General features: G+C 30.8%; 1 protein-coding gene across 3 annotated transcripts in view; it reads right to left on the bottom strand.

Annotated features, from left to right (window-relative positions):
• Positions 1-25,223, bottom strand: part of LOC106457096 (ankyrin repeat and zinc finger domain-containing protein 1-like) — a 40,388-nt gene extending 15,165 nt beyond the window's left edge. Inside the window, exons 1-13 of one of the 3 annotated variants that reach the window (XM_022382910.1) lie at positions 25,157-25,223; positions 23,489-23,883; positions 22,212-22,300; positions 20,383-20,479; positions 17,711-18,030; positions 17,350-17,465; positions 15,422-15,572; positions 12,289-12,511; positions 8,666-8,896; positions 7,166-7,369; positions 5,878-6,445; positions 4,644-4,755; positions 3,051-3,149 (exon numbers count right to left, since the gene is read on the bottom strand). In XM_022382910.1, the coding sequence (XP_022238618.1) occupies positions 3,051-3,149; positions 4,644-4,755; positions 5,878-6,445; positions 7,166-7,369; positions 8,666-8,896; positions 12,289-12,511; positions 15,422-15,572; positions 17,350-17,465; positions 17,711-18,030; positions 20,383-20,479; positions 22,212-22,300; positions 23,489-23,852 (2,574 nt within the window). In that variant the 5' untranslated portion in view covers positions 23,853-23,883; positions 25,157-25,223. The remainder of the gene's footprint in view (positions 1-3,050; positions 3,150-4,643; positions 4,756-5,877; positions 6,446-7,165; positions 7,370-8,665; positions 8,897-12,288; positions 12,512-15,421; positions 15,573-17,349; positions 17,466-17,710; positions 18,031-20,382; positions 20,480-22,211; positions 22,301-23,488; positions 23,884-25,156) is intronic. The other 2 variants (XM_022382911.1, XM_022382912.1) reach the window with 2 other exon arrangements.
• Between the last annotated feature and the right edge of the window lie 401 nt (positions 25,224-25,624).

The following is a 25,624-nucleotide window of genomic DNA, read 5'->3' as shown; positions in this document are numbered from 1 at the left end:
TGTACCTAAGAAACAGAATAATAACATGTAAAGAGCAGACAATTTTCTATAACTATAATAATTTTTCTGGTTTTCTAACTATGTAATAAGTGCCATTAAAAATTTAGCTAGGCTCCTCAATGTGTTTCTCGTGGGAATAAAGTTTGAACTGGAAGCAAAATAGACAATTCTCTATTTAGAAAACAACGTAATATAATACTTCATTTGATAAATTAAAACTTTGGCTTTCTATTGGTCATAAATACCTAGAAGAAATGCTATCCTATGAGCAGCTGTATTTGCTAGTAATTACTAATCGTAGTATTCATACCTCATTGAAAAAAATCTAGAGAAAGTGAACACTTTCTAAAAACAAATTTTGTTTCTGGGAAGTACTGCATGGGAAAAGTGTTTAGATTGTGCTCTTTAGTTATATGCAACTCATTGCCATCAAAATGATTCAATGTACAGAACTCAAAATTTTCATAAATTTTACTGGTATAAACTGTAATGTTTTTATTTATTAAAAGTGGTACCATTTATTGAAAAAATTATAGTTTTTTAAGAACTCCAGTTTCTCAGTACAACATTTAAAAATTACACCAATAAAGATATAATCAAACCCTCATGTACAGTCCAAGTGAAAGTCATGTTCTTGTTGTGAGGAGAGTACTTTTATTTCAAATTGTGTTCTATTATAAAGAAATGGTTGTTGCACATACCACAGTTCTTTTTCTAATTTGCTTGAATCTTGAATATCCCTTGTTAAATTTTTTATGGATTTTTGTTTGTGGAGCCACTCAATAGGTGGCACAGGAGTTTTGGTTACATACACAGATACCGACATACACGCCATGTCCATTATAATAAGATATAGTATTAAATATAAGAGAGAACTATTGGTAATTTGTGAAAGAGAGGATGTGACAGGTGGGTGTGACAAGAGGGATCAAATTACTAGTTTATGACTCTGTAACCAAATAAGATTGAAGGCTATAAAATTATGCTTTGCCTGAGTAAAAACTACCTTGTAATGAGTAATTTACATTAAATTCTTTATTTTTTGGAGGGGTGATAAATAAATTAGAGAAGAGAGCAAATGTCACAATTTCCATACTAGGGAAGACTGAGGATTTTTTAAAAAACATTTCCTTATAAAATTAAGAACTTGAGACTTATATAATATTAAAATTTGATTTATTAGCTACATTATTATGCCAAGTTTACTCATATACATTGATAATAAAGTAGTTTAATTAAATTCTGAATGTAACTCTGTAAAAGGTTGTGACATGTGCACTTTGACCTATCTGATGCAAAAGAGTTAATGGATCACAGGCATGACAGAAGATGATGGCAGGCCCTTTGAACTCCAAACATCTTGAAAATATTAATGTGCATAGACTACTCCTCTGGAGACTAAACACCCAAAATGGTGAACCTGTACAGGAGTGCATCCTACCTGAACAGAGGTATTCATGGGCAGATGTAAATCTGGGTGAGGTGGAGGAAAAAGGATGCACGGGGTTGTATAGGAATGATCGAATCACTACAACAATAAGAGGTAAAAAGACAGAGGTGGAGAAGTTAGTGGATCAGAGGGTATATTCCACTGATCTGCCAGAATTAACAAAAGGGGACACAAAAGTATAGGACCAGAGGTATAAGGGGCTAGAGAGTTGCTAGATTTCCCAATAGAGATAGCATCTCTCATGCAGGAATAGGAGACATGAGAGCTTTGGTAACCAGAAGCTCCATATATTAGAGACATAAGTGAGAAGGTTAATCCTGTCTAGCAAATAAGTTGATAAAAACTGCAAATGAATCAGATACTGAGTTTGGGTCAATACTAACTTTGAAAGCTTGACCAGTCAACCCAAATGAGCAGACTCCTGAAGGAGAAGGGAAATTGAAGCAGAGGAAGTCTCTCAGAACAGGGCTAAGACAAATCAATTGGCAATATAGTAATGGAAATTCATATCTGACAAGAAGACTCAGTGCAAAGGCCCTCAGAACCCAATTGATAACATACAGAGTTGTAAGTAACCCTAAGGGAAGGACTCTGAACTGAGAAATCTAACCTCTGTGGACAATACAAAGGAAATAATGAGAGTCTGGATGAATTATAATATGGAAAAAAGCATTTGAAACATCATCCAAGGTAATCCACAACCCAAGAAGAAGAAAGACCAAAGTTTGAGGCTCATGCAATTCATTTATCCCCGAATCAGTAAAAACAACTGGAGTAAGAGAAAGATTGTCATATACTTTAGATATTAGGAAGGACAAAGATGGGGTTATCTGATCTTTGTCTGGGATAGAAAAACCAGAAGCAAAGGTATTCTGTGGGAAGAGCTGGTCAAAATCATCCAAAGACATGGCAGGCTCAGCAGAAGCTACAGAAGTAGGAGGCAGTGAGTTCTAGGCTTGAGACAAATAATATAGGACAGAATCAACCACTTGATGTACAAAGGCAGTAACATCACTCATTGTCAGAGTACCTCAAGTTGCCATTGAATTACAATAAGATGACTCCTGTTAAGGAATGTATGGACCTTGAGAAGTTTCAGAATCGTGGATACGAGAATTCGTAGCCTGTAAGATCCGCAAAACTGAAAGTTGTTTTTTGGTATCTTTCTGTCTTTTAAGATAAATAAAATTAATGTCAGAAAGATAATTCTTATGTGAGATATTTCAATCTAAAATAAAGGCACAATGCAAATGATCCTTTGTTTGTTCTTAAGAAAAAATAACATTTAAACGGTATAGTACCGGGAAAAGAATGAGCTCTTGTTTTACACTGTGCTCAAGGGGAGTATTGAGCAAGGAGCGAAAACTCTTTCTGCTAGCCACATGTGCAAAATACTTTTTGGAATTAGTGCTGAGGCATCAACTAAATGTTCTGTACCACACTTTGAAATTTTATTTTTGATTCATTTTTTACACAACATTACTAGCTTAATTTTGTAGTGACAACAGTCAAACTATGTGTTACAAAATTCATATCAATACTTGAAAAATGAAATTTGATTATGCATATGAATTACCTTGTGTCAAAATTGTATTCTCACCTTGATTTTCTCTTTCCTGGCTTTTCTCTTCTCTTTTTTCTTCTCAGTTAACTTTGCTAATTTTTCTCTTTCAATTTCTTCATTTAAGGGACTAGGAATCTTTTGTATACATAGAATTAAAATGTTACAGGTTTTAAAACTGACTAGTCAACAAAGTAAACTCTAGAGGATTATTTAAAGGTAGACAATAAATAATTCAGAAGTGCTTGTTTGTGTGCATGTACAATGTATAAATAAGACATGAAATAATTTGTTTTATTAGATCCAATATGTATCAGATCAAGATAAATATTCTATATTTCTCAGTAAAAAGGCTTGTAAACAAATATTGGAAAAATCAAATTATCTGAATTAAAACAAATAATATTTTTTTCTTTGAAGAAATAACCTAGAGTTGATATTTTCAATTAACATTTTTTGCATCTGATTATTAAGTTCATAGAGTCATAGGTTATTTATGTATGCACAGAAGCCTTTTGGTATCAAATAGAAAAAAAAAAGATCTTAAGACCTTTATATGAGTAGACAAACATGGTCATGATAAAAAAGTTCTTCAAACACGAATGGAAAAGTATAATGGAAATCAATGATTAAGGCACTTTAATTAACTAGTTAGTCTCTGATAAATAGTCTATTTATAGGTTTACTGCAACTGGACTGTGAGTACTGGTTAAATACTCTGTTAGTATACTAAGTACAGTATTGTTGCCAAATTTTACAAGACAAAAGAAAAGATCATGCTGTACCCATAAAATAGTTAATTAAACTACCACCATTATATAAATAGTAAGAAAATATTTGTATGGTTAAAACACCTGTACTTGAAGTTATTTACAGATCCCTGAAATAAGTACAAGTCACTACAAGATCTTTGGTCAAGAGATAGCAACATTATTTTTGTTTAAGCTTAGTATAATTTGAGTTCCCTAATCTTTCTTTACAACGTTAAGCTTATTAAATGTTGAAAAACATTTATATATATTATATGTTAATTGAACTTTTGAATAAATCAATAACTTTCCCTATTACTTTGTATTTATTGGTTTTGAAAAATAACAGTACAATTACATTTGAATAATTCAAAAGCAAATTATCTAAAATCTGTTTCACTGGAAGTTGTGTTTATGTTTCAGAAAAAAATAAAACTAAACTCTTGCTTAACACAATTCATGCAAAATGTTTTCAGAAAACAAAACATTTTCCTTTGGGATATAATATAAAAAACATATCTGAAATGTTACGCAGAATACACATATATGGGTAGATTTAAAAAATAAATATATAAGTATATACATATTAATTAACATTCTACATCTAAATTAAGATGCATTATAATTGTCTCTAGTATGGTATTACATTCTAGGAGTATTACCTGCTGGTTGGGGCATCACAAAATGTTTCAATCTAAATGTAGTGAAAAGTGTTGTAGCTGTTTAAACAGTATGAATGAAACTATTTGAAACATGTTATGTATTGCAACATCTTGAATAAGACGTTTCATGAAGTAGATCTAGCTGGGATGTATTATGATGGTGTCTAGCAGGTATGTACAGTATTATAACACAAAATGCTTCAGATGCTCAAGATACTCACCTGGGACATGTCATAATTGTATTTTTCTGGGAAGTTTCCCATGAACCTTCGAAACTCGTTTCTAGTTTCTTTGTCTTTTGCCATTAAGTAAGGGGTTTTTCCATATTTATCTCTACAAAAAGGAAGAACATATTAATAATACAATTACTGTTTGGCATACTCCTGAGTGCTTACAGATTACATATAAACATCCTTTGCAACAGTACATCACAATTTAAATATAAAATTTAGTTTATAAACATATTAAAAAATTATATCTTTCTCATTCATTAGTCTTTGATCACAGATAAAACAGTGAAAATTCTAAGCATAAAAAATAAAAGTTCAAGAATAAAGAAATTATAAACAGTTGTAATTAACATAAAACAAGATCATACTATGAACTGACAGATAAGTTTAGACCTAATGTACACCGAAAACCAATATCACCGTTATAGACTAACTTTAATCAAAAGAACTGTACACACAGTAGGCTAGCTGTCTGATCTCCCCAAAGTATGTCTCTGAACAAAGCAGTACAGGGAGATCACTAAACAAACAATTACTTACAAACTGATGAAATAATAATAAGTTATAAAAGTAAATAAATAAACATCAATAATTATGAAACACTAGACAGTAAGACCTTACTAAAGTTAAGCCTAATTAGTGGGACATATTCCTAGAGTCTAGGCATACTCATACTTTGAAAACAAGGCATAAAATAATAAATAACTGCACCAACAAGTCAGATAAGAGTCCTCTGACATTGAACTTTTGACCCTTTAAACTCAATGCCTTTCACGATGATGTAATCCTCAAATAAGAATTTAAGTTCATTATATTTATGCAAAAGCTACAGAAAAATAAACAAATCGTTAGTAATATGTGTAACCAAATGTGGAAAATATTAAAAGATACTCAACAATTTTTACAGTTACACCAGAAATTAGTTTTACAAAACATACATAAAGGAGTACATAATGGCTTTTTATCTTAGAGAAAAGCATTATAAAATTAAGTGATGTTTTTGTTATTACTTGGAAGATATCACTTCAAATCAAAATTTCACTCTCCAATTTTAACCTAAAAGTGTGTTTTTAACTAATTTTGCTTTGTTTGTAGCTTACTGGGTTCTAAATGGTTTTATTGTTTGTCCCACTCTTACTTAATAGAAGGTGTAAATTATTCAATTTACATGACAAATTTATTTCAACTAACAATTAGAACCAAATATGATACATTTCTGTCTTACTTTGTACTAGGATCAGCACCATTTTCCATCAACAATCTGACTATTTCTCTCTGACCTTCCTTGGCAGCCACGTGCAGTAAAGTTGACCCTGTGTCACTGATTGGCTCATTTAATATAGTAAGGTTAACAGGTGGAGTAGAGTCACTTTCAGACCCGGAGAAAGAGCGTGAATGACTTCGACGACGGTGGAAACGAGACTTTGGAGAAAGAGGAACTTCACTATCTGATACAGATATTTTCTTTACACAAATTCTTTCATGAAATACAGAAAAAGGATTTAAGTCTTTTGCTTTATTTCTCATTTCCTCATCCATAACTGATCCCCCACTGCTGTGTCGTGAGCGAGTGGACCTCTTGAGTGGACTATTGACATGAAAAGATTGAGTCTGGCTTACTCTTTCTGGGTTTACTTGACTATCTTCAAACTTTGTTATAGTTTCACCACAAGTAAGTTTTTCCACTGTTTCAGTGTTTTTCTTTAAAACATGAAGTATAGATGTTAATTCTGTGAGGTCACCAGTTTTACAAGCCAAGTATAGGGTGTTCCTCATGCAGAACTTTTCCTCACCTGGTGGTTAATCACAGAAGTAAAAATTACAAAAGTAAACAGATATTGATGCAATTCAAGATTTTTATTAAAACATTTATTACATTAATATAGTATTTTTATGTGACAAAAATAACTAAAGGATAATTTCTTGTTAACAGCTACATACATGTATAATTACAAATGTACAAAAACATGATTTTTTTTTTAAATTCTAAGTGTAAAAAGATTATTGGTATATAAAAGCATAAAACTAAAATTTTGCTTCAAAATATAAAATAACGAGATTAAATGAGATGTAATACGTACATGGAGTTAGTTCAAAAGCAGAAAAATTTTGGGTACATTTTACTCAGATTCAAAGCCAAGAAAGTAATATACAAGACCAAAAGTTTCAACCACTTTCTAAAATATTACCACAAAACAACATATACAAGACTTTTACCTACTTTTCAACCCAGTTTTATTAATACTTACATTAGTGTAGTAGTAGTGGTGGAGTGGACTTAAACAAATGATGATCATTGCACCACATTTTGTACAGTAGTTTTCACATATATTGATAAAAAGAAAGATGCTTCAAACTTACACATATCATTCCAGCAGTTCTGCATATATTAAACACGTGTTAATAACACTTCAACAGAGTATAGCATGGACAATACAGCTCAGTAGTCTAGTGTAACATCGAACTATCATTCAATATAATTTGTAGGCTAGAAGAGAATAAATCTACCTTACCTAAAGCTTCACTGTGAGGATCTTGTTGCCTTTTAGAAAAACCATTATCTTTCTTTTTTCCTTTCTTATGCCTATTTCTCCTAGGTTTGTATGTTCCATCAAATTCTTTCAATTGAGTAGTATCATTTATTTCTTCAGTTATTGTAAGAACTGTGTCTTCCAAATCTAAAGCCAGGGTATTAGGGGGATCACTCCAAATATCTGCTAAAAGTTAATTTGAATTTATTCAATTGAAAGTTTTAATTAATATTTAAAATCTATAAATGATAGTTTTTTAATCATATGAAATTTGTTTATAATGTTTCATTTTTCAATTGGTAAAAACTGTTTTTAGATAATGTTTCTTTTACCTTAAAATATTAATATTAATTTTTGTTTGCTCCAAATCTTTCCACAAAGCTATACAGGGATAATCTGAACTGATAGACTACAGAGAGAAAGCAGCTAGCCAACAGCATTCACTGTCAACTCTTTGGGTGTTCAAAATCGATTACTAAGATCTGACCACCACTCTTATAATACACACACATTCCTAAAATGTGAAGCACGATTTTGCAGTAATAGGTTGCAAAATACAAATTCTGGGAATCACAATCTGGCATGCTAACCACTAGGCCGCTCCCAGCCACAAATAATCAATGAATTAGAAGTTTAATTTCAAGCAGATTTTACAAGGGTTTATGGGAGACACTCGTTAGTTTAATTACATGCACTTTTACTACTAGGACAAGTATTTCTGTGTGATTTGTACAGTTAATGAAAAATGTAGGAGCACTCACTCTACTATACACATTTCATGATATATCTTTCAAGCATGAGTGTATGGATAAGCAGGATCTTTCCCTATTTTTTAGTAGTAAGTACTTCATATATAGTACTCAGGCCATCAGGCATTCTATATTTTCCAAAACTTTGTTAAATTTTATAATTTTTTCCTAAGTAAAAATTGAAATAAAAAAATTTAAATTAATGATGAAGTTCAAGGTTACTTATTTAATTTTTTATAATACTTTCAGGTAATACAAACCCAAACAAATAAATTATTTTCATTTTGGAACATATTACTCTAATAGTCCTAAAAGTTGTGATAAAAATCACATTAACCATCTTTAGCTTGATAATCACTTATCACTGGTATGAAATGAAATTACTTTTTTTTTGTAGGTTCTAATTTTATACCATGAAATATTATTCTTATTATTTTATTTCTGTCGTGAAATTTTTATGATTTTATCATATTCTTGCTGTTAATTTCCTAAAAAATATACATGAAACTTTTATTTTTTTTACAAAAAAAAAAACAGATGTGCTGACATACTACATATAACTACCACATCTTGTATTACATTTTTATCTGTTTTGTCTTACTTATTGGAATTACCTTACATTTCATGTTGAACCAAATGGTTAACTAGATGCTATTACATAATGAAGTAACATATTTTAACTCCACCTAAACAATATATAAATAGCATAAATACAAAGGAAAATGTTGTGTACCATCATTCAGTGTATTACTGGTGATCTTCAGAATTGCCTGATCATCATCTTCTGTCTTGGACTGATTTTCAATAACAATTCCAATGTCGCTGCTGTTATCAACAGGTTTACAGCTTGTGTTTGAGGATGTTCCAGTGCAGGGTTGAGGAACTTTCTTAGGCTTGGAAGGACTAATATGAAATTTAGGTGATCTTGGTATTACTGAGGTGTCTACAAAATCCTTTTCCATTCCTAAAAATCATCATGATACAGGAAAGTGTTAGACATCACTACATAGCTGTAATTAATCAGGAAAAATCTGAATATTTTTTGTTCAAAAAGATGCCAAAACATCATACAGCAGCTAATTATTTTGAAAAAAAAAGAGGTTTATGTACATAGCATCTAACATGGTATTAAGAAATTTAATGTTGATAAAATAGTTTGTGTAGAAAAATACCTACATCCCCAAAGCTGTTTGTTATTTTACAACAAATTAATTAGTGACGGAAAAAAGGTCACAATACTTCCCAGTAAATCAAAACAGAAAATTTTCACATACTTGTCTAGTGATTGTACAATTAAATTTAGTCTCTGTACATTTTATTTACATTATACCCTATATAACAAATGTAGCTTACTTAATGTTAGTCACACAGTGTTATAGTCAAGGCATAAGTATACGTGTATAATGTGTGAATCGCAATTTCTTCCTACTCAGTAAGTTTTAGTTTGTTGAACAATTCAAAGTCACAGAGTCTCATTTCACTGTTAAGGATAATATTTCAGTGTCACTAGGTTGTTATTGTAGCATGAACTAACATTAGATCTACACCTCAAAATTTACTTGCTCTTCAGGCAATTAAACAAGATTATTTTTATTGCACCTAAACAAATTGAAAACTATTTTGGTTCATGAATAAATTGTTCTTTTCAGCAATTTCAGAAAAAAAAGTGATACTTTCTGTTACCTTTACCAGTTAGTTCGGCTGTTATAATAAAAGTCAACGTTTCAGAGCCAACAAATATTGATATTTCTGTATTATTTCATCATGCGTCATTCATCTTAATAACTTTATTGTAAAATATCTACCAAGTTCATCTATTGTTAAACACAAAGCTACACAATTGGAATATCTGTGTTCTGTTCACCAATGGTATCAAACCCAATTTTTAGAAATATAAGCTACAAGCAAAAGTACCCATCCCCAGTGATGGGAAAAGTTAAAGTAATCTATCAATTTAAACTATTTCACAGACTTTGAAAAGGTTAATTGTGTTGCACTCTTGGTTTTACTCAGACCCAAAGCTCTGAGCTACTTATACCACCCACCATGAAAAATAGTTGTTGAGCATTTCAGTTATGCTAAGAGGCACTCAACAATAACATACAGTAAATTTACATTTTTATTCTTTAAGCTACATCACATTTTGAAATGTGAATGATTTTGTGATTAATTCCTAACAATTTAGTGTTGAATATCCTGCTTGTTCTCCTATTATTTCAAAAGTGAATGTTGAGCTTTGCCTGCGTGTGCAGCTTTTCAAAGGGGGAGACAGACAAACACTTGGCCAGACACCATAGTTTGCAATATATATATATATATATATATATATATATATAATCAAACTTTCCACTGAGCCATTGGAAGGTGTGAGATACATCATTTACTATCTTTATAGTTTTTTACTAAATAAGATTTTTAAAGATGACAACTGATGTAAGCTATTTTTAATTGATGTAAACAGATCACTAGATATACTCAACAAGGGAATGTTGTTTCTACAGAGAGTTAATAACCTTTACTCAAACAATTTCTGTTCGTTAATGCAGAGGCATGTTTAGCACCTAAATGTTTAGTTAATGGCAAATTACCAACTACTTGACACTGCATTCTACCAAGGATAGAGTGACAGCTGGAGGATTATGTCACAGCCCTTTCCAAAACAGACTTGTATAGATGATTTGTTGTAAACATGAAGAGGCAAAGGAAAAATATTTCACAGAAGGGAGACTTCAATGTTAAAAATTGTTTAATAGAGTGTTAATGATAGCAATGAGTTCCAAAACCACACCTCAAGCCAATCTGAAGCAATAACCTCATCTGTCAAATGAAGGTTATGGTTACAAAAGAGAACTCTCCAATTCAAAAATCCACTGCAATAAAACTGGGCATATCTCCTTGACTGTTAACAAGGTAATAAATATGGATAAGTAGTTGAAGAACTCAGATGCCAAAGGTTTATTTTTAAGTCACAACTCAAAAATCAATTGCCAACTTTGTAGAAAGATGGCAAAAGCAGCTGAAATTTATCAGAAATCACACACAACCCCATATCTCTTAAGTCTTCCATTGCAGCCCCAATGAGCCTTTGTGACTTTGACCTTTAAATGTGGTCTTGGAAACTACTAACCACTTACAGCGTAGAGACTGGGGAAAGTTTATAGAGATATAAGTTCTTAATAGAGGCTTGTTATAAAGAAAACTATGGTTTCAGGAAACTATGAGTATCCATGGCCACCAGACTGAGCACGATCATTGATGGAGGAAGTAATTTCAAGCACAGCACAGAACTTGGGTCACCACTCTTGTAAAGTGTACTTAATCTTAGTATTACTGTCATCAAGTTAGTTATAGATTGGTTGGACAGATAGTAAATAACCAGTAAAACTCTGAATACTTAATAAATATTTCAGTACCTAAAGTATTATTTTAGAGAAATATTAATACACTTTTAAATACTATGTTGGAACTATCACTCTCATATTAACATTATTTACCATGCAATTATTTACTTTAGCAGTGATAAATATATATGATCTTAGGTTTACAATATCTAAGTGTAGTGAAATTATTATGTGTATATTGGTGTATACAAGACATATCAATGCTAGTAATAAACAATCTGGTAACACCAAATTTGTTATTTTTTTAGTTGGACATACAGTGTTTCGCTTTACAGTTTTTTTAGGAAAGATTGTTTGTTTGTTTTTGAATTTCCCGCAAAGCTACACGAGGGCTATCTGTGCTAGTCGTCCCTAATTTAGCAGTGTAAGACTAGAGGGAAGGCAGCTAGTCATCACCACCCACTGCCAACTCTTGGGCTACTCTTTTACCAACGAATAGTGGGATTGACCATCACATTATAACGCCCCCACGGCTGAAAGGGCGAGCATGTTTGGTGTGACAGGGATTCGAACCTGCGACCCTCAGATTGCGAGTCAAGTGCCTTAACCACCTGGCCATGCCGGGCTTTTAGGAAAGAGTACTCCACTAAAGCACAAACTGAAACTGACAGTACAAAACTTTGATTAGTTTAAATAATAAATTGAAACTATGTACTGTCAGTTACAGTTTGAGTTTTAGTGGAGTGCTTCTGAAGAAGTTGTAAAATGAAATATGTGTTCAATTAAAGAAAAATAACAAATCTGGTGTTATAAGGTCATTTATTACTAGTATTGAAATTATTGTTATTTGACATGAGCCTTCAGAAACTACATGTATAGGATTCAGTCTTAAGTCTGCCAGACATTTTCCCCCCAAACACTACTTTAATAAAATCACAAGGAATGAAAAATAAAATTTCAATAAAAAGGTAGGTGTAAAGGAAAATTAAACCTAATCAAATTTTCTAAACCTTACCAAAACATTCTAATGTAGCTAGAATTCTGTGAATGCGTTGGACTTCACTGAATGTTGCTCGGCGGGTAGGAAAAGGGATGGTACGAAGACGTGGATCATTCTTCTTAAAGGGTGGGTTTTTATTTCCAAATAAAGTTACTCTATTAAAGCTGGGAGCCCTATAAAATATTCTATCACAGGTTTGTAGCTCATCAGACCAGGAATTCAGTAGTGTCTGGATATCCTGTAACAATCAAAATAATAAGTGGTGAATAAGACTTATCAAAACTTTATAATGGCGAATTAGGCTTATAAAAAGTATATAATCTTGTGAGCTTTTTGTAAATGATCAGTCCAGAAGTTCAGTGGCTTTTGAATGTTTTGAAACAGTACACAAAAGTGGCTAAAATTTAATTAAAAATTATAAACTTAAGACAACTGTAGTCCATCAGATCAAGGGCTCACTAGCATTTGGATGCTTTTTAACAAAAACGTGAACAATAAACTTTTTAAAAAATTTAAAATCTTGTAAGATGATTGCAGCTAGTTAGAGGAAGAATATAACAGAACTTAGATATCTTTTTATTTTACTGTATGAACAAGATAAAATATTTGAAAGTAGATAGAATTTTTTATGGAAAAAAATCACTATAATTAAAAAATTAACAGTCTAAATAAATTATTTTTCAGAATTTTAAAGTACATCAAATAAAATTCTGAAGTTTACACTTTTTTGTAATATCTTAGAAACTAAGAATAAGTTTTAGGATTTAAACAATACAGTTCATAATTTTCCCTTTAGAGGTGTATTTTAATGTAAAGTTGAACAGAAATACTTACATTTAAAGCAAAAGACTGATAAAGAATAGGCATATGTCACTCTTTTCATTTTCCAACAGGTCAATGTATACTACTTTTCTACCGTTAGCTCGAATATTATTTTTACCAGTATTTCTTAAGACATTCACTATTTCATAAACCATTTAGTTTTAGAACTTCACATGTACATGCACTGTTAATTAACACCATTCAAACGTTTAGCATGTTCATGTTCACAGTTTATGTTTTTTGATGTTCTTTAATACTGAATGAACAGTGTTAGTAGACCAAATATTTAATATTTTTGAAAAAAATCTGATATTTTAAAAACATTCATTATTTTCTTTTCCTAAGTAGAGTTGAAATATATAAAGCATGAATGTAGAGTATTGAATGTGTACTTTTGCCAGCTGTTAACACTTGTTTTATTGATTCACATTTGAACTTATGAAGAACTAGGCCCATATGTTGAATCTAGCAAATTGACAACAATTATGGTAATAACTGAAGAGGCTTCAAACCTGTAGTAATTGTAATAACAGTGAATTTTGTATAAGCCATGAGGATAATACACTATAAAACAATTAAGACACTAGGACATCATATTTTTACAAGTTAAAATGTTTTTTTACTTATGAGTATGATTTGTTGGAATGTGTAAAACAATCTGTTATTTTATTTTATTGTTTATAAAATCTTGTGAGCCATGAAACATAAATTTCAATTAAGACACAGTGGACCATAAAACCAGTGCCCCTTCTAATATATCTCCTACAATTAAAATTTCTTTACATAAGTCTGAATTGTTACATAGTTTTATGAGCTAGGTATTTTTCAAATATAAAGATTTGTTTCATCCCACTTTTTTTTTAGTTTGCCTGTTTTTGTAATCAAACCAAGTACTATGTCATATTTAGCTGAAACGAGCCACTAAAATTATTTATGATGATTTAGCATTGTTTTCTTCAAACATCAAAACAAGATTTATGAAAATTTCCAGTGTGATTGTGGTTATTATCAAATGTTAACAAAATAAAAACTGTATTTTAATAAGTTGTACAATAAAAATACCTGCACTTTAATAATAGCTGAATATTTTGCAAAAAATAAGGAGGACAACATATGAATTTCATTTTGTTAGAAATTTTGTTTAATAAATATTTGGTGTTTTTCAACATAACTCTAAAACTCTTAATTTGTATTTATTGGCCTAAACTTTTGTAGCTGTTTTTTTTTAATTTACAAAGCATGTTTATTAATATATGGTAAAGTTTGAAATAATTGAACATTAAGAAACTTTATACATTGGTGGCTTTATGAAGTTTCATTTGTTGAAATAGTCACAAATTATTCTACCTATCTCATAGTACAAACTACTTTTGAATAAGAATCTCTTAGTGTTATGAAAATGAAACTATTTATACAAAAGAGTCATAGGCGCTTGAGATTTGATATGCATGACGAAATAAGATCTCGACTAAGTTTTCTTGAACATAATTGTTGTATAGCTTGCAAAGATCAAGCAGAAGCCAACACAAGTTTTTTTTTTTTTATGGTAAACTTTCCACTGGATGTTACCACTTATGTTATGAACTAGTGTATATAAGAAAACAAGTTTATGATATTTCTGATGTTGAACAGTGAATCGAACACTGTTATGCTTAATAATGAAACATGATTGAGATCATTAATGATAGTAAAAGTGTCATTTACGTGCCTTGTTTTTCATGAAAAAGACTGACCAGAGAATGAGTAAATCTAAAGCCCATAGCTACACCACCAATCTGATCATAAACATTACCATTAAAAAACATCTGTGTACCCTTTTTTTCATACATAAAATTAAGATGCATTTTTATACCATGTTGTCACCAGCAGTGTTTTTTTTATATATAATTACATAATCTATCCATTAAAAACATCAACTGTGGTTTATTAATTTACTTGCTTCAAATAAGGTTATGTTAGGTTTATCACAAGAAGGTCGTAGACATATGTGGAGTAATGTGCAAACTTAAGGACACTGAAGAGATTGATGAAGTTCATTCAAATTATTAGCTAAGGCTAATGATGAACAAAGCCTCAGTATAAAAGACAGGTTTAGTCATTTATAACCAAAGGTTGCATTTTATGAAGTCAGATGAGCATTTAAGTTGCTGTACACCTTATAACATTCATAACAATTATTGTAACAGTAGCCAATAGTTATAAAGACAGGAAAAATTTTGAAACTGGGAATGCTAAGCATCACAAAGCCTTAACATTTCACATAATGTACACATGTCCTCGAAAACTAGGGTTACAGCAGTACCTTTTTGCACACTTACTTCCTCACCTGTATAATAGCCATTTCATTGTGGCGACGTAAACTTGCTCCGGCAGATTTCGGTTGGATTCCTTGCCTTGAGTCCTTGGAACCCTGTGAGCCTCCTTGCTTGGCTCGTACTGTGTATCGATGAAAAGTCTTATGACAAACAACTTCTGTACTGTAAAAGACACCTTACACTTTTATTCTTCAACAACAGATATGAATGACATCACTATTAAAGCACAGTCACAATTATTTATTTTACTTTTAATGGAACTGTGTGTTTATAAAATGGAAACAACAAACATTGTATTTGTGAATTTAATGTAGTTCTAGGACCTTGAATCAGAATTTAACTAGGATTAAGAATAAATAATATAATGTACAACTGTAGGGCACAAGTTAAACATAAAACATCTTTGAACTGTGTATAACAGCAGATTCTTCATAAATAATTCATAGTTAACAGATATAAAAGTACATGCATTAACAATAAATATCCAAAATTCATGTTGATTTCAATCACTTCAGATAGAATTACTGTATGAACCAAATTTTTGAAGTTATTGTAAATACCCTATTAGAACAAATAAAATTTTTATGAAGTTTTCACCAACTTACTCTAATCAGAATTTAGAATATTCTCATGTACCTTATTTTTGAGAGAGTGGCTTTTGAAAAAAACATATTACTTTTTCTACAAGACTTGTTCTTTTGTGCCAGTTTCTATTGGTTAGAACCCCAATTTTTAATAATGGATTTTAAATGAAGTATGAATACATTTATCAATGCAGGAACTTCAGTGAATATATTCCATCTTCCTTCTACCAGAAAGGCTCCTCCTTGAACAAATATTTATTTGGCAATGAGCACATTGAAACCTTAAAAGACTAGACAATTGAAGTAGGCTTAATATGGACTAAATTTACTTTTTTCCTAAATGTAAGTTCCAATTTTTTTAGAAGAATTATGTAGTAACTGTGTGGTAGAAAATTATTTGAGAGGCCATATCATACTTCTCCATAATCACTTGCTTCATTTCAAGAACAGATTTTTAACATTCTCTCTTTTTACCTTTGTGTTATTACCTTACACAATACAAAATCTCAAAGAAAAAATGTTTATGTAGATGCAACAAGAGAATGAAACATTAGCACATACCAAGTTTAAGTTAAGCCTACTTCACACTTAAATATAATATAACACAATGATCACATAATAAATCTATACTACTGACTTTCACAATACAGTTTGCAAATTTGTGATCAAGGTAAGTAACCAACACTGAACAGTGAAGAACAAACTACAACACACTTGTGTACTGAAGTATTAATAAAACATAATACTAGTTAGTTTAAAAACAAGAGAAACGTTGTATCCACTGATTCTTTGTTCCTACTATTTTGTCTTCCTGATTACCTAATTAAACAGCTTCTCATCAAATGTAAATAATTTCAAAGAAATCTACAATTCACCCAAGCTTATGTCATTATCTTATTCAAAGTAAATAAGAATGCGATGCTAAGATTTGTTAAGAAACACATAAAACTAACAATAAATTATAAAGAAGCATGAGATTAATAATGAAAAGCATGTTATAAGAAATCAAGTGATATCATAGTACAAGATTTATTCTTATCAGTAACAAAGTTAATGAACCCTGTCTTTAACCAGGCAGAAAAAGTAATCTAGAAACTAACTAAAAAGCCACAATACATGAAATGTGACAAGAACTTTCTGTACAGACTTTAGTAGAAACTGAAACAAGCACTTGTAACATACCTCCAAAAATAGTGATTATTTTGTCAAATGCAATTTTAACAGATTAAAAACTGTGTACAAAAATTTCTTTATCCTTAACTTAAGCACTTAAAAGGAATGTTAAAAACAAAGAGTAAGATTATTGATCAAATATATGACAGGAGAGAATGGCTAGTTACAAATATCACACTTACCCATTGAATACAGCTGCAGCAAAATGTCCTCCTCCAACCAGAATTATTAACCATTTCATTTGACTTGGTAACTGAGATGCTAAAGAAACCAGATCTTTTTGACAATGAGGAACAGCCTGTAAACATATTTGCCAATTAATTTGTAGGTTAATCAAAAATCTGCCAACAAAAGCTGCTTACAAAACATGTTCTTCATGATACAATATAGAGAAAAACAAATTGTACAACTTTGATGTCACTCTAGTAAATAAGGCAGGTGCGACAATTTAAGATAATCAATTCATTGCTATGTAATTATGCATCACTGAATCCTGTAAAAAAACATAACTTTAATGTGATAAAAAACTCCAACAAAACATACCAACTTCCCATGAAGCACTGATCGATAAAGGGCAATAACTTGATTTTCTTTGTTTTTTAAGTACACTTTAGGTTCAAATCTAGCTTTGGATGGACTGCTCCTTTCACTTCCATCAGTGTCATCTCCTTCAGTGTCAGAAGATGTCACACTAGGAGCCTGATGATGCAACTTTTTAAAACGAATGCGTGTAGGGATGCCTGATGGCCTTGGACGTCTTACTGGACTACTTAGGGCCTCACTTCCACTTGTATCAGTGTAATCCCTTTCTGAGTCTTCATAGTCTGACTCCAAGTCTGATGCAGACAAACTGGAGATGTCATCTAATGTAAAAACACCAAATTTTTAATGGCATTCAACTTTTATTTTACCTAAAGCTTTCAAAGTATTTTATATCAGGTTTTAAATTACTTCTTTTTTATGTAAAGGTCAAAAACTTTCTCTCACAGGTCATTTGTCCTAATTTTCAATTTAAGCTAAATGCTTATATTTTTTAATTTTAAAGCATGCATTATACAAAATATTTTCATTAAATTACAAAGAAAGAATAACTACCACTTTGTTTGATTTTTTTTGGAAGCCTATTAGAATACAGCATTGAATATTAATTCAATAAATGTCACTTTTCAACTTCTCAAGTGACCTATGATAAAAGTATGTCATATATTTCTCAATATGTTACTACAATGGTATAAAAATGTTCCACCTGTGTTTGATAAATGCCTTTAGCAATAAGAGTAACTCCACAACTCTTTAAGAATGGTTGTAAATCCGAATATTGTGTTATTTTTCTCCAACAAAGCAAGTCAGTAATTTCCCTGGTCTTCTAACAAGTTATGTATATGAATTTGTTTATTACAAACATGTAATGACTGTAACATGTCATCATAACATACTTGTATGCATTGCATTTTTTTTCAGTACGAATTAGAAAGAAGATAAACTTGCAACTGTTAGACAAATCTGTAAATTTCCACTCTGTAAAACGTGTCAAAATATCTTGTAGTTTGATTAAGAGAAGAAATCAAATTAATGTAAGAAGTTACTAATTATTTTCAGAAGCTGTAACTGAAATCAATTTTAAAATTTGTATCTGTCATTTTTCAAGATCAAGAAAATAAATGTAAGAACAATAACACTTTAATTGTTAACTACAGGCTGAACATAATAAGCCCAAAAATTCCACAATTCTTAAAAAAAAAAAAAGAAGAAGATGAGCTTTTGTTGTGCACAAGTGGAGTACCATACATGGGTGATGTGTATGGCTAATTAAACCACAGGCTGGCAATACATATTATTATGTCTAAGGTTGGGAGTTTCATTCAAATTGTGAGAGCAACAATGTGATGAAAGAGAAATGATCAACGTGCAATTAGCCCTTTTATTGAGTAGCTTGGATATATCCGAATAAACATTTATACCCACTGACTACGAAATTCGGATTTACCCCATGACTATTAAACTACGTTTCCCTCTACTGCAACATGAAACTGTACTTGAAACAATCACCAAACCTGCCATCTGTGTTCTATGCCGTGAAACCTGGATGTTTATATACCTCATTACAAAATTTCCAACTTTGCAGGAACACATATAGAATCTATATAAAGACAGCTTCTTTATATCTTGTATACTGTTATCTAAATAATTTGTTTTATATTTCGTAATGCATTTGGCCTCTTATTGACTTAGTTTTGCCTGTATTTATGCCATTTACCAGAGAACGTTTTTCTTCTAATTTTCCTTCTTATTTTTCACTATCAAATACTGTTTTCAAGGAATATTATTGTCAGATATAGAAAATACAGCTTCTTTGAATATCTAAAAAGTAAGACAAATGGTCAAATTCATACTCTTATTTTTTTGTGGGTAACCGACACTTTTTGGGAATCAGCCTGCAAATTAACTATGCTGTGAAACGGTTAAATACTTTATTAAATTCAGGTTAGATCTGAGAAATTTAAACCTATCTTTCTACCTATCTATATTTCTTTTATATTTTGTAACGAATTTGGCCTCTTACTGACTTGGTTTTGCCCATATTTATGCCAATTACTGGAGAACACTTTTCTTCTAATTTTCCTAAATTTTTTGTTTAAATCATTATTTATCACTCTCCAATACAGTTTTCAAGGAGTACTACTGCCAGATATAGAACGTACAGCTTCTTTCAATATTGAAAAAGTAATACAAAAGGTCAAATTCATACTTTTATTTTTTGGTGGATAATTGATGCTTTTTGGGAATCAGCCTGAAAATTAATTGCACAGTGAAAAGGTTAAACACTGTATTAAGTTCAGGTTAGGTCTAAGAAATTTAAACCTTTTTTTTTTACCAAAGCAACAATTTTATATATGAAAAATTATCGACATGCTATAGGATAAATACTATTTAATTTTAGTAAAGAAACTCTCATCTTTACAGATTACACTAGCTCTTAACAACTATTTGGATCTTATATTTTCCACTGTCCTACGTACACTATGATTGTTTAATATGAAGATGTAATCTGAAATTTAATATATCTAAAAATAAAAGTGTAATGCAAAATTTCCTTCTGGTAGTAAGCACGTTTACTGGTACAGAAGTTAGAGCAACAAGGAAAGCTATGAATGATATTTTACTTACATGTCATACAACATATTAACAACAATGTAGAAAACACTGCAACCTACCAGCCACAGTATCGAAAGTATCTTCAGACACTGGTAGCTTTCCAGCTAGTTTCTGCTTCAGGTTGAACCTGTGCCAGTCTAGTTTATAATGCTGAATCTGAAATAATTCGGTTGCTAATTCAACTAATTTTGAATTTTGCATTTGCTGATTTAATTACCAAGTTCACTTTTCTATTCCATGTAAGGCAACACAAATATTAGTTATGTTAACAGAAACATATCAAGATAATCATTTAACAAGAATCTTCTCAAATTTTAAAGATTTACTTTAACAGTTATAAAATTAACAAAATTAATTTTCATCCTACTGTTTTACAACTCTATTATAAAATGTAAAGGTTTAAATTAATATAGGAAATTTCCTGTTTAAACTGAGTTTTTTTATATTTATAAGCTGTGGATATGAATGGTATAAAGATATTTGCACGTACATTTTGAAATTTGATTTTATATACATAATTGTTGTAGCCAATTTGAAGTGTAACTTTATTAATGATATCTACAAGAAAATACATGTTAAGAAAAATAAGATCAAGTAGTTCACCTTTCAAATTTCCCCACAAGTTCCCCAAACTTAAAAAATAAAAGACACTTACTGAAAATAAAATAATTTAACAGAAGTTTGAAAGAATCCAATCTCACCGCACTCATAATAAGAAAAAAGGCTTAGGGAAAATCAAGACAGCATGGGTATAAGATAAGGCAAAAAAAACCCAGCAAAATCCCTTCTGTCACAGGAATGGGAAACACAAGTAAAGGTATTTCAGGTTCAAAAAAAAAGGTCCAGGTCACATGAAAGACTCTGTCACCTGCCACACTAAAGCCATCACTTCCTCAAACAGACAAATACAATGCTATTTTAGTTGTTAGTCTAGAATGAACAACATATTGTTGTCCCACACCAGACAAAGTGAAAGTTACTGCCACTTGTGAAATAAAAGGCCACAAAATCTGTAGGTGCAGAAAATGAAAATCAAACAATAAATATTTCCACAACAGTTAATGCCTTTGGAGATACTTCCACAGAAATAAAGCTTATATCTGAAAAGTTCACAAGTGAAAAACAACACATTTATACACACGAATGCCAAATTGAGAAGTGATGATTGAACAATCAGTATAGAGGGAGCCAGCTGTGTTAGGAGAATGTGTTACACTCCTATTAGTGGAAGGTAGTCACATGCTCACTTACAAGCAACAAGTTGGAGTTTCAAAGTTAGTGGTTAGCAAAAACTGTGTATATATAGGCAGTACTGAATTGGAAAAGCTATTATGCGAGAAGAGGCAAGGTATTATATCGGAAAGTAAGACAAGGACCCTCATACTTAAGGTTAGGCTCTTAGATACACAGCCAAGTTCTTTTCTTCTCTTAACACTTTCAACCTCAGTGAAAAACTTGAGTTTCTGTCACAATTAATCAAACCCAAATTTTCTTCTTCTTCATAACATTAATACATTTTTATAATTAATTTACATTACAATAATATATCCCATTTCCAAACTCTTGTCTGACCTTACCATTATTTATTATGAGTTGATGGTGTATTTCACATTTCATATTATTAGCATCTACAATTATTAAGGTAGAAATTTAAAATTTATACCAATATTGTATACAAAAATATTTTATTGGTAGAAGCTACATGATCTTTAGAAAGTTCTTCTGAAGTTTCAAACTATTCAACCAAGTAGTTTCTTCACAATACAATAATACAAACCATACAACAGGTGCATCACAAATAGGTGTGATAGTTAAAACACAAACATCCTAGATTACCCTTAATAATTAGGAGCAACAACAAATGGCACCTAATCCTTGCTCTTCTCACCTGCTCATTCCTTGTTGTAAAGACTGTGCTACAAACAGAGCAGGCCATCTTTGAAGAAACTTTCAAAGCAGCAACAGTAGCCACAGATTCTATTTCAAAACAAATATGCATAAGTAGGGGAAATTTAGAACTATTCACATTAAGAACTATTTTTAATTCAAACACCATTCTGTATAACATTAGGACATGCAACTGAATTATATATTAAATGTTTTTGGTATGTCTCACATTGTTACACTAATTTTACACATCATAGTGTGCCAGGCATACATGCATGTAACACATCCTTTACTTGTGTTTAATGCTTCATCAAACTCAGAAAAAGACACAAACATCCAGTGATTGTAGTAATATCAGATCATCCAGATCATTTGTGAAATGGGACTGGTACACTGACTTGTACATTCCACAAAAAGTAAAAAATGTGTATATAATATGCTTTATCATTTGTTACTGGATCAAGCCTTTATTCAATCTACATGTTAGCTTCACATATACATTTCTTGCAGATACTTATATTAGATAATAAGTACTTTTTTATTACAAGTACATATAAATATAAAATGAAAACTACTGCTTTCTTCATGATGCAAGCTATACCATTCAATGTGGCATTAATGTGATGCAATTATAAAACAAATTAAAGTTACTCAAAATAAGATAAACTGTATTAGAATTTTATGCAATAATAAAATCAAATATGATCAGTATACTTTATAGTACTTCTAATTACACAAAAGAGCTATGTGTATAACTACAGAACAAAATACATAGTTTTAGCTTTTATAAATCTATACGTGTAATTTTTCAACTTCAATAAATATATCTGATATGGACTGCTATATATATGAAGAATGCATAATTATTTACAACTACCATAATTATAGTATTGCCACTGTAAACATTTACTAGTTTTGTTGTCACTACTTATCAAAAGAACTGAAGCAGTCCTGCAAGCTAGTGTCTATAGCTTTCAATACCCTCTAAAATAGCATACTTTTTTTTTTATACAGAAACAGTGGTACACATTTCAATCACTATCTAAAACAAGTTTGGCAATATTATATACTGGACATAAATATCTGTCATTTCATGTAGAAAAATCAACATAAAAAGTAATACAAATCAAATTTTATATAATTATTTGAACCTAAATAAATTTTAAGGTAATTTGAATTTTGAATGTGGTATCTTTTTAAGTCAAGAAAACCTAAAAAAATTATTAGGCAAATTGTATATATGTAAACTACAAAAGGTGACAAAACTTTTCTACATACCAGCTTTTATCTTCTTTTTAGGGATAATATTATACAATTCTCTATCTTGTGCTGGAGTGCATTCAGCTATAGTTAGACCAGTTAACATTTCTCTGGCCTTATCTGTGTGAAACAGAAAACATGTTGAATAGTTTTCTAGTGTTTTTTTACTAAGGGCAATGTTGTTGCTCATCTTTATCTTCCAGCTGGTCGAAACATCACTGTCATTCCATGACTGTACACAACTTTGTGGAGAATCTGCTTTTATACTGTGAGTACTTTGCTGGTCAGAGGTCCTCTGTAATAAATTTTCATCAGTGTAATCTTGGTCTGCTGCATCTTCAGAGTCAGCAAAGTTGGAACCACTTGGTGCAAAATCTGACATGATATCCAACAGGTCCTTAAATACAACTTAACTGAAAAATGTGACAAAAGATCTGTTAAATAAATTATCTTGAAAAAATATATATATACATATAAAACATTAAAGAGTGTAAGAGCCAAAATTTCATCAGACTCTTAGCTCAAAAAATTCACTATGAATGGGAGATCTGTTTGAGCAGTGAAATGATGAAGATAGAAGTGATAACTTGAAACTCACAAAGACAAAATAAATTGTTGGAATTTCTGGTATTATTAGAGTATTGCATGTGTAAATGTTTACTCTGCCTACTAAAAGACATGGTCACTGTGAGCTTTAAAGTAAGAAAGCCCTTTACTTAGTCTTTAGTTAAATGCAAGAAGAGCACAAATCAGACTATTTCAATAATTGTAATCTGTACAGTTTGTAGCATTACTATAATAATAACCCAACATCAATATATTTACTTATGTTAACATGAGTAGTAGTTAATGTGCATTCAAACATTAAGAATAACACAAGTTACATTTATCCAATAATATGCTCGGGGAACAACACCATATTGGAGAAGGTATGTTGACTATAATTTCGAATTTACTACATTTATCTACATGAAATATGTCACACTTTTAGTTTTAGTAAGTTGTAAAAGACTGTTGTAAACAAAAAATCTGCTATAGTACAAACGTATTTGTACTCAGGATATGTCTGTGAGTTGACAACATCAATCTGACAAGTCAGAATGCTTAGTGGTGGTTGTATAAAGAATAAAAATTATAAGTATAGTTTGCATAACCTCTAGAACTTCCAAAATGCACATTTAGTGTTTTTTTCAGTATCATTTTATGTTGTATCTGGTATTTAATCTCCCCTTTACGAACTGTCGCTAAGTAAATCAGCAACGTATGGTAAAACTAAAAATGAATAACTTAAAGTTCAAGTTCAAATTCATAATACCACGCTGAATGCCACTCTATAAAAGTATAATTTAGTATAAAAGGTAGTGGCATGCTCGCCCCAACCGTGCACATATGGTTATATTTTGAACAGGAGGATGGAATGTTTTCTCTAAGTCTAACCTTTGTTCTTCACATCTACTGACCTAGTACTAGTAGTATTAATAACAGCAGTACTAATAAATTACTATTCCTATATATATATATATACTATAGTAATAGTAGTACCGGTAACTCAAATAGCTGATAACTAAATTTATGAATTTTGAGCTTTACATCTCTATACATTTCGTAATAGCAAAAACATAAAAACACAAAATTTGCTATGAACTACTAATTTCTAAACTATAAATTTATTAAAATTGTTCGTACCACCTGTTTATCTCAGTTAAGTACTTAAACTGTAACTTATGTTACATCAGTCTATGTCAGCGCCATCTAACATAATTATCTTTAATGGTTGAAATTTTCTTTGCAGTACAAAACAACAAACAAAAATTTTATTAGCAGAATTTTACGGCCGTTTATAAGCTATGATAATGAGCAAATGTTTTGAATGAATCAATAAGACACCAATTATGGCAACGTTAGTGGTCAATTTTGACCAAAGTGTCTATATCGCTAAGACAGCCTATCCCTTCCTATCTTTACAAAAGTGATAAAATTTGAACCACGCCAACTGCCGGTAAGTTTGAGATAATACCATCGGCTGAAATATTCTAGTACGAGGAGGTTTGATCCCAACACAGCTGCACGAGTAAATATACTACTGTTGCGTCATCGAGATCATGTGATTCTCACGCTCTCTCCTTTCTTGAATTATCCTGTACTTTGGCGAAT

The sequence above is a fragment of the Limulus polyphemus genome, unplaced genomic scaffold (assembly GCF_000517525.1).
Source record: "Limulus polyphemus unplaced genomic scaffold, Limulus_polyphemus-2.1.2 Scaffold292, whole genome shotgun sequence".
Classification (NCBI taxonomy): Eukaryota; Metazoa; Arthropoda; class Merostomata; order Xiphosura; family Limulidae; genus Limulus; species Limulus polyphemus.
This window is presented reverse-complemented; position numbering and strand designations above follow the sequence as displayed.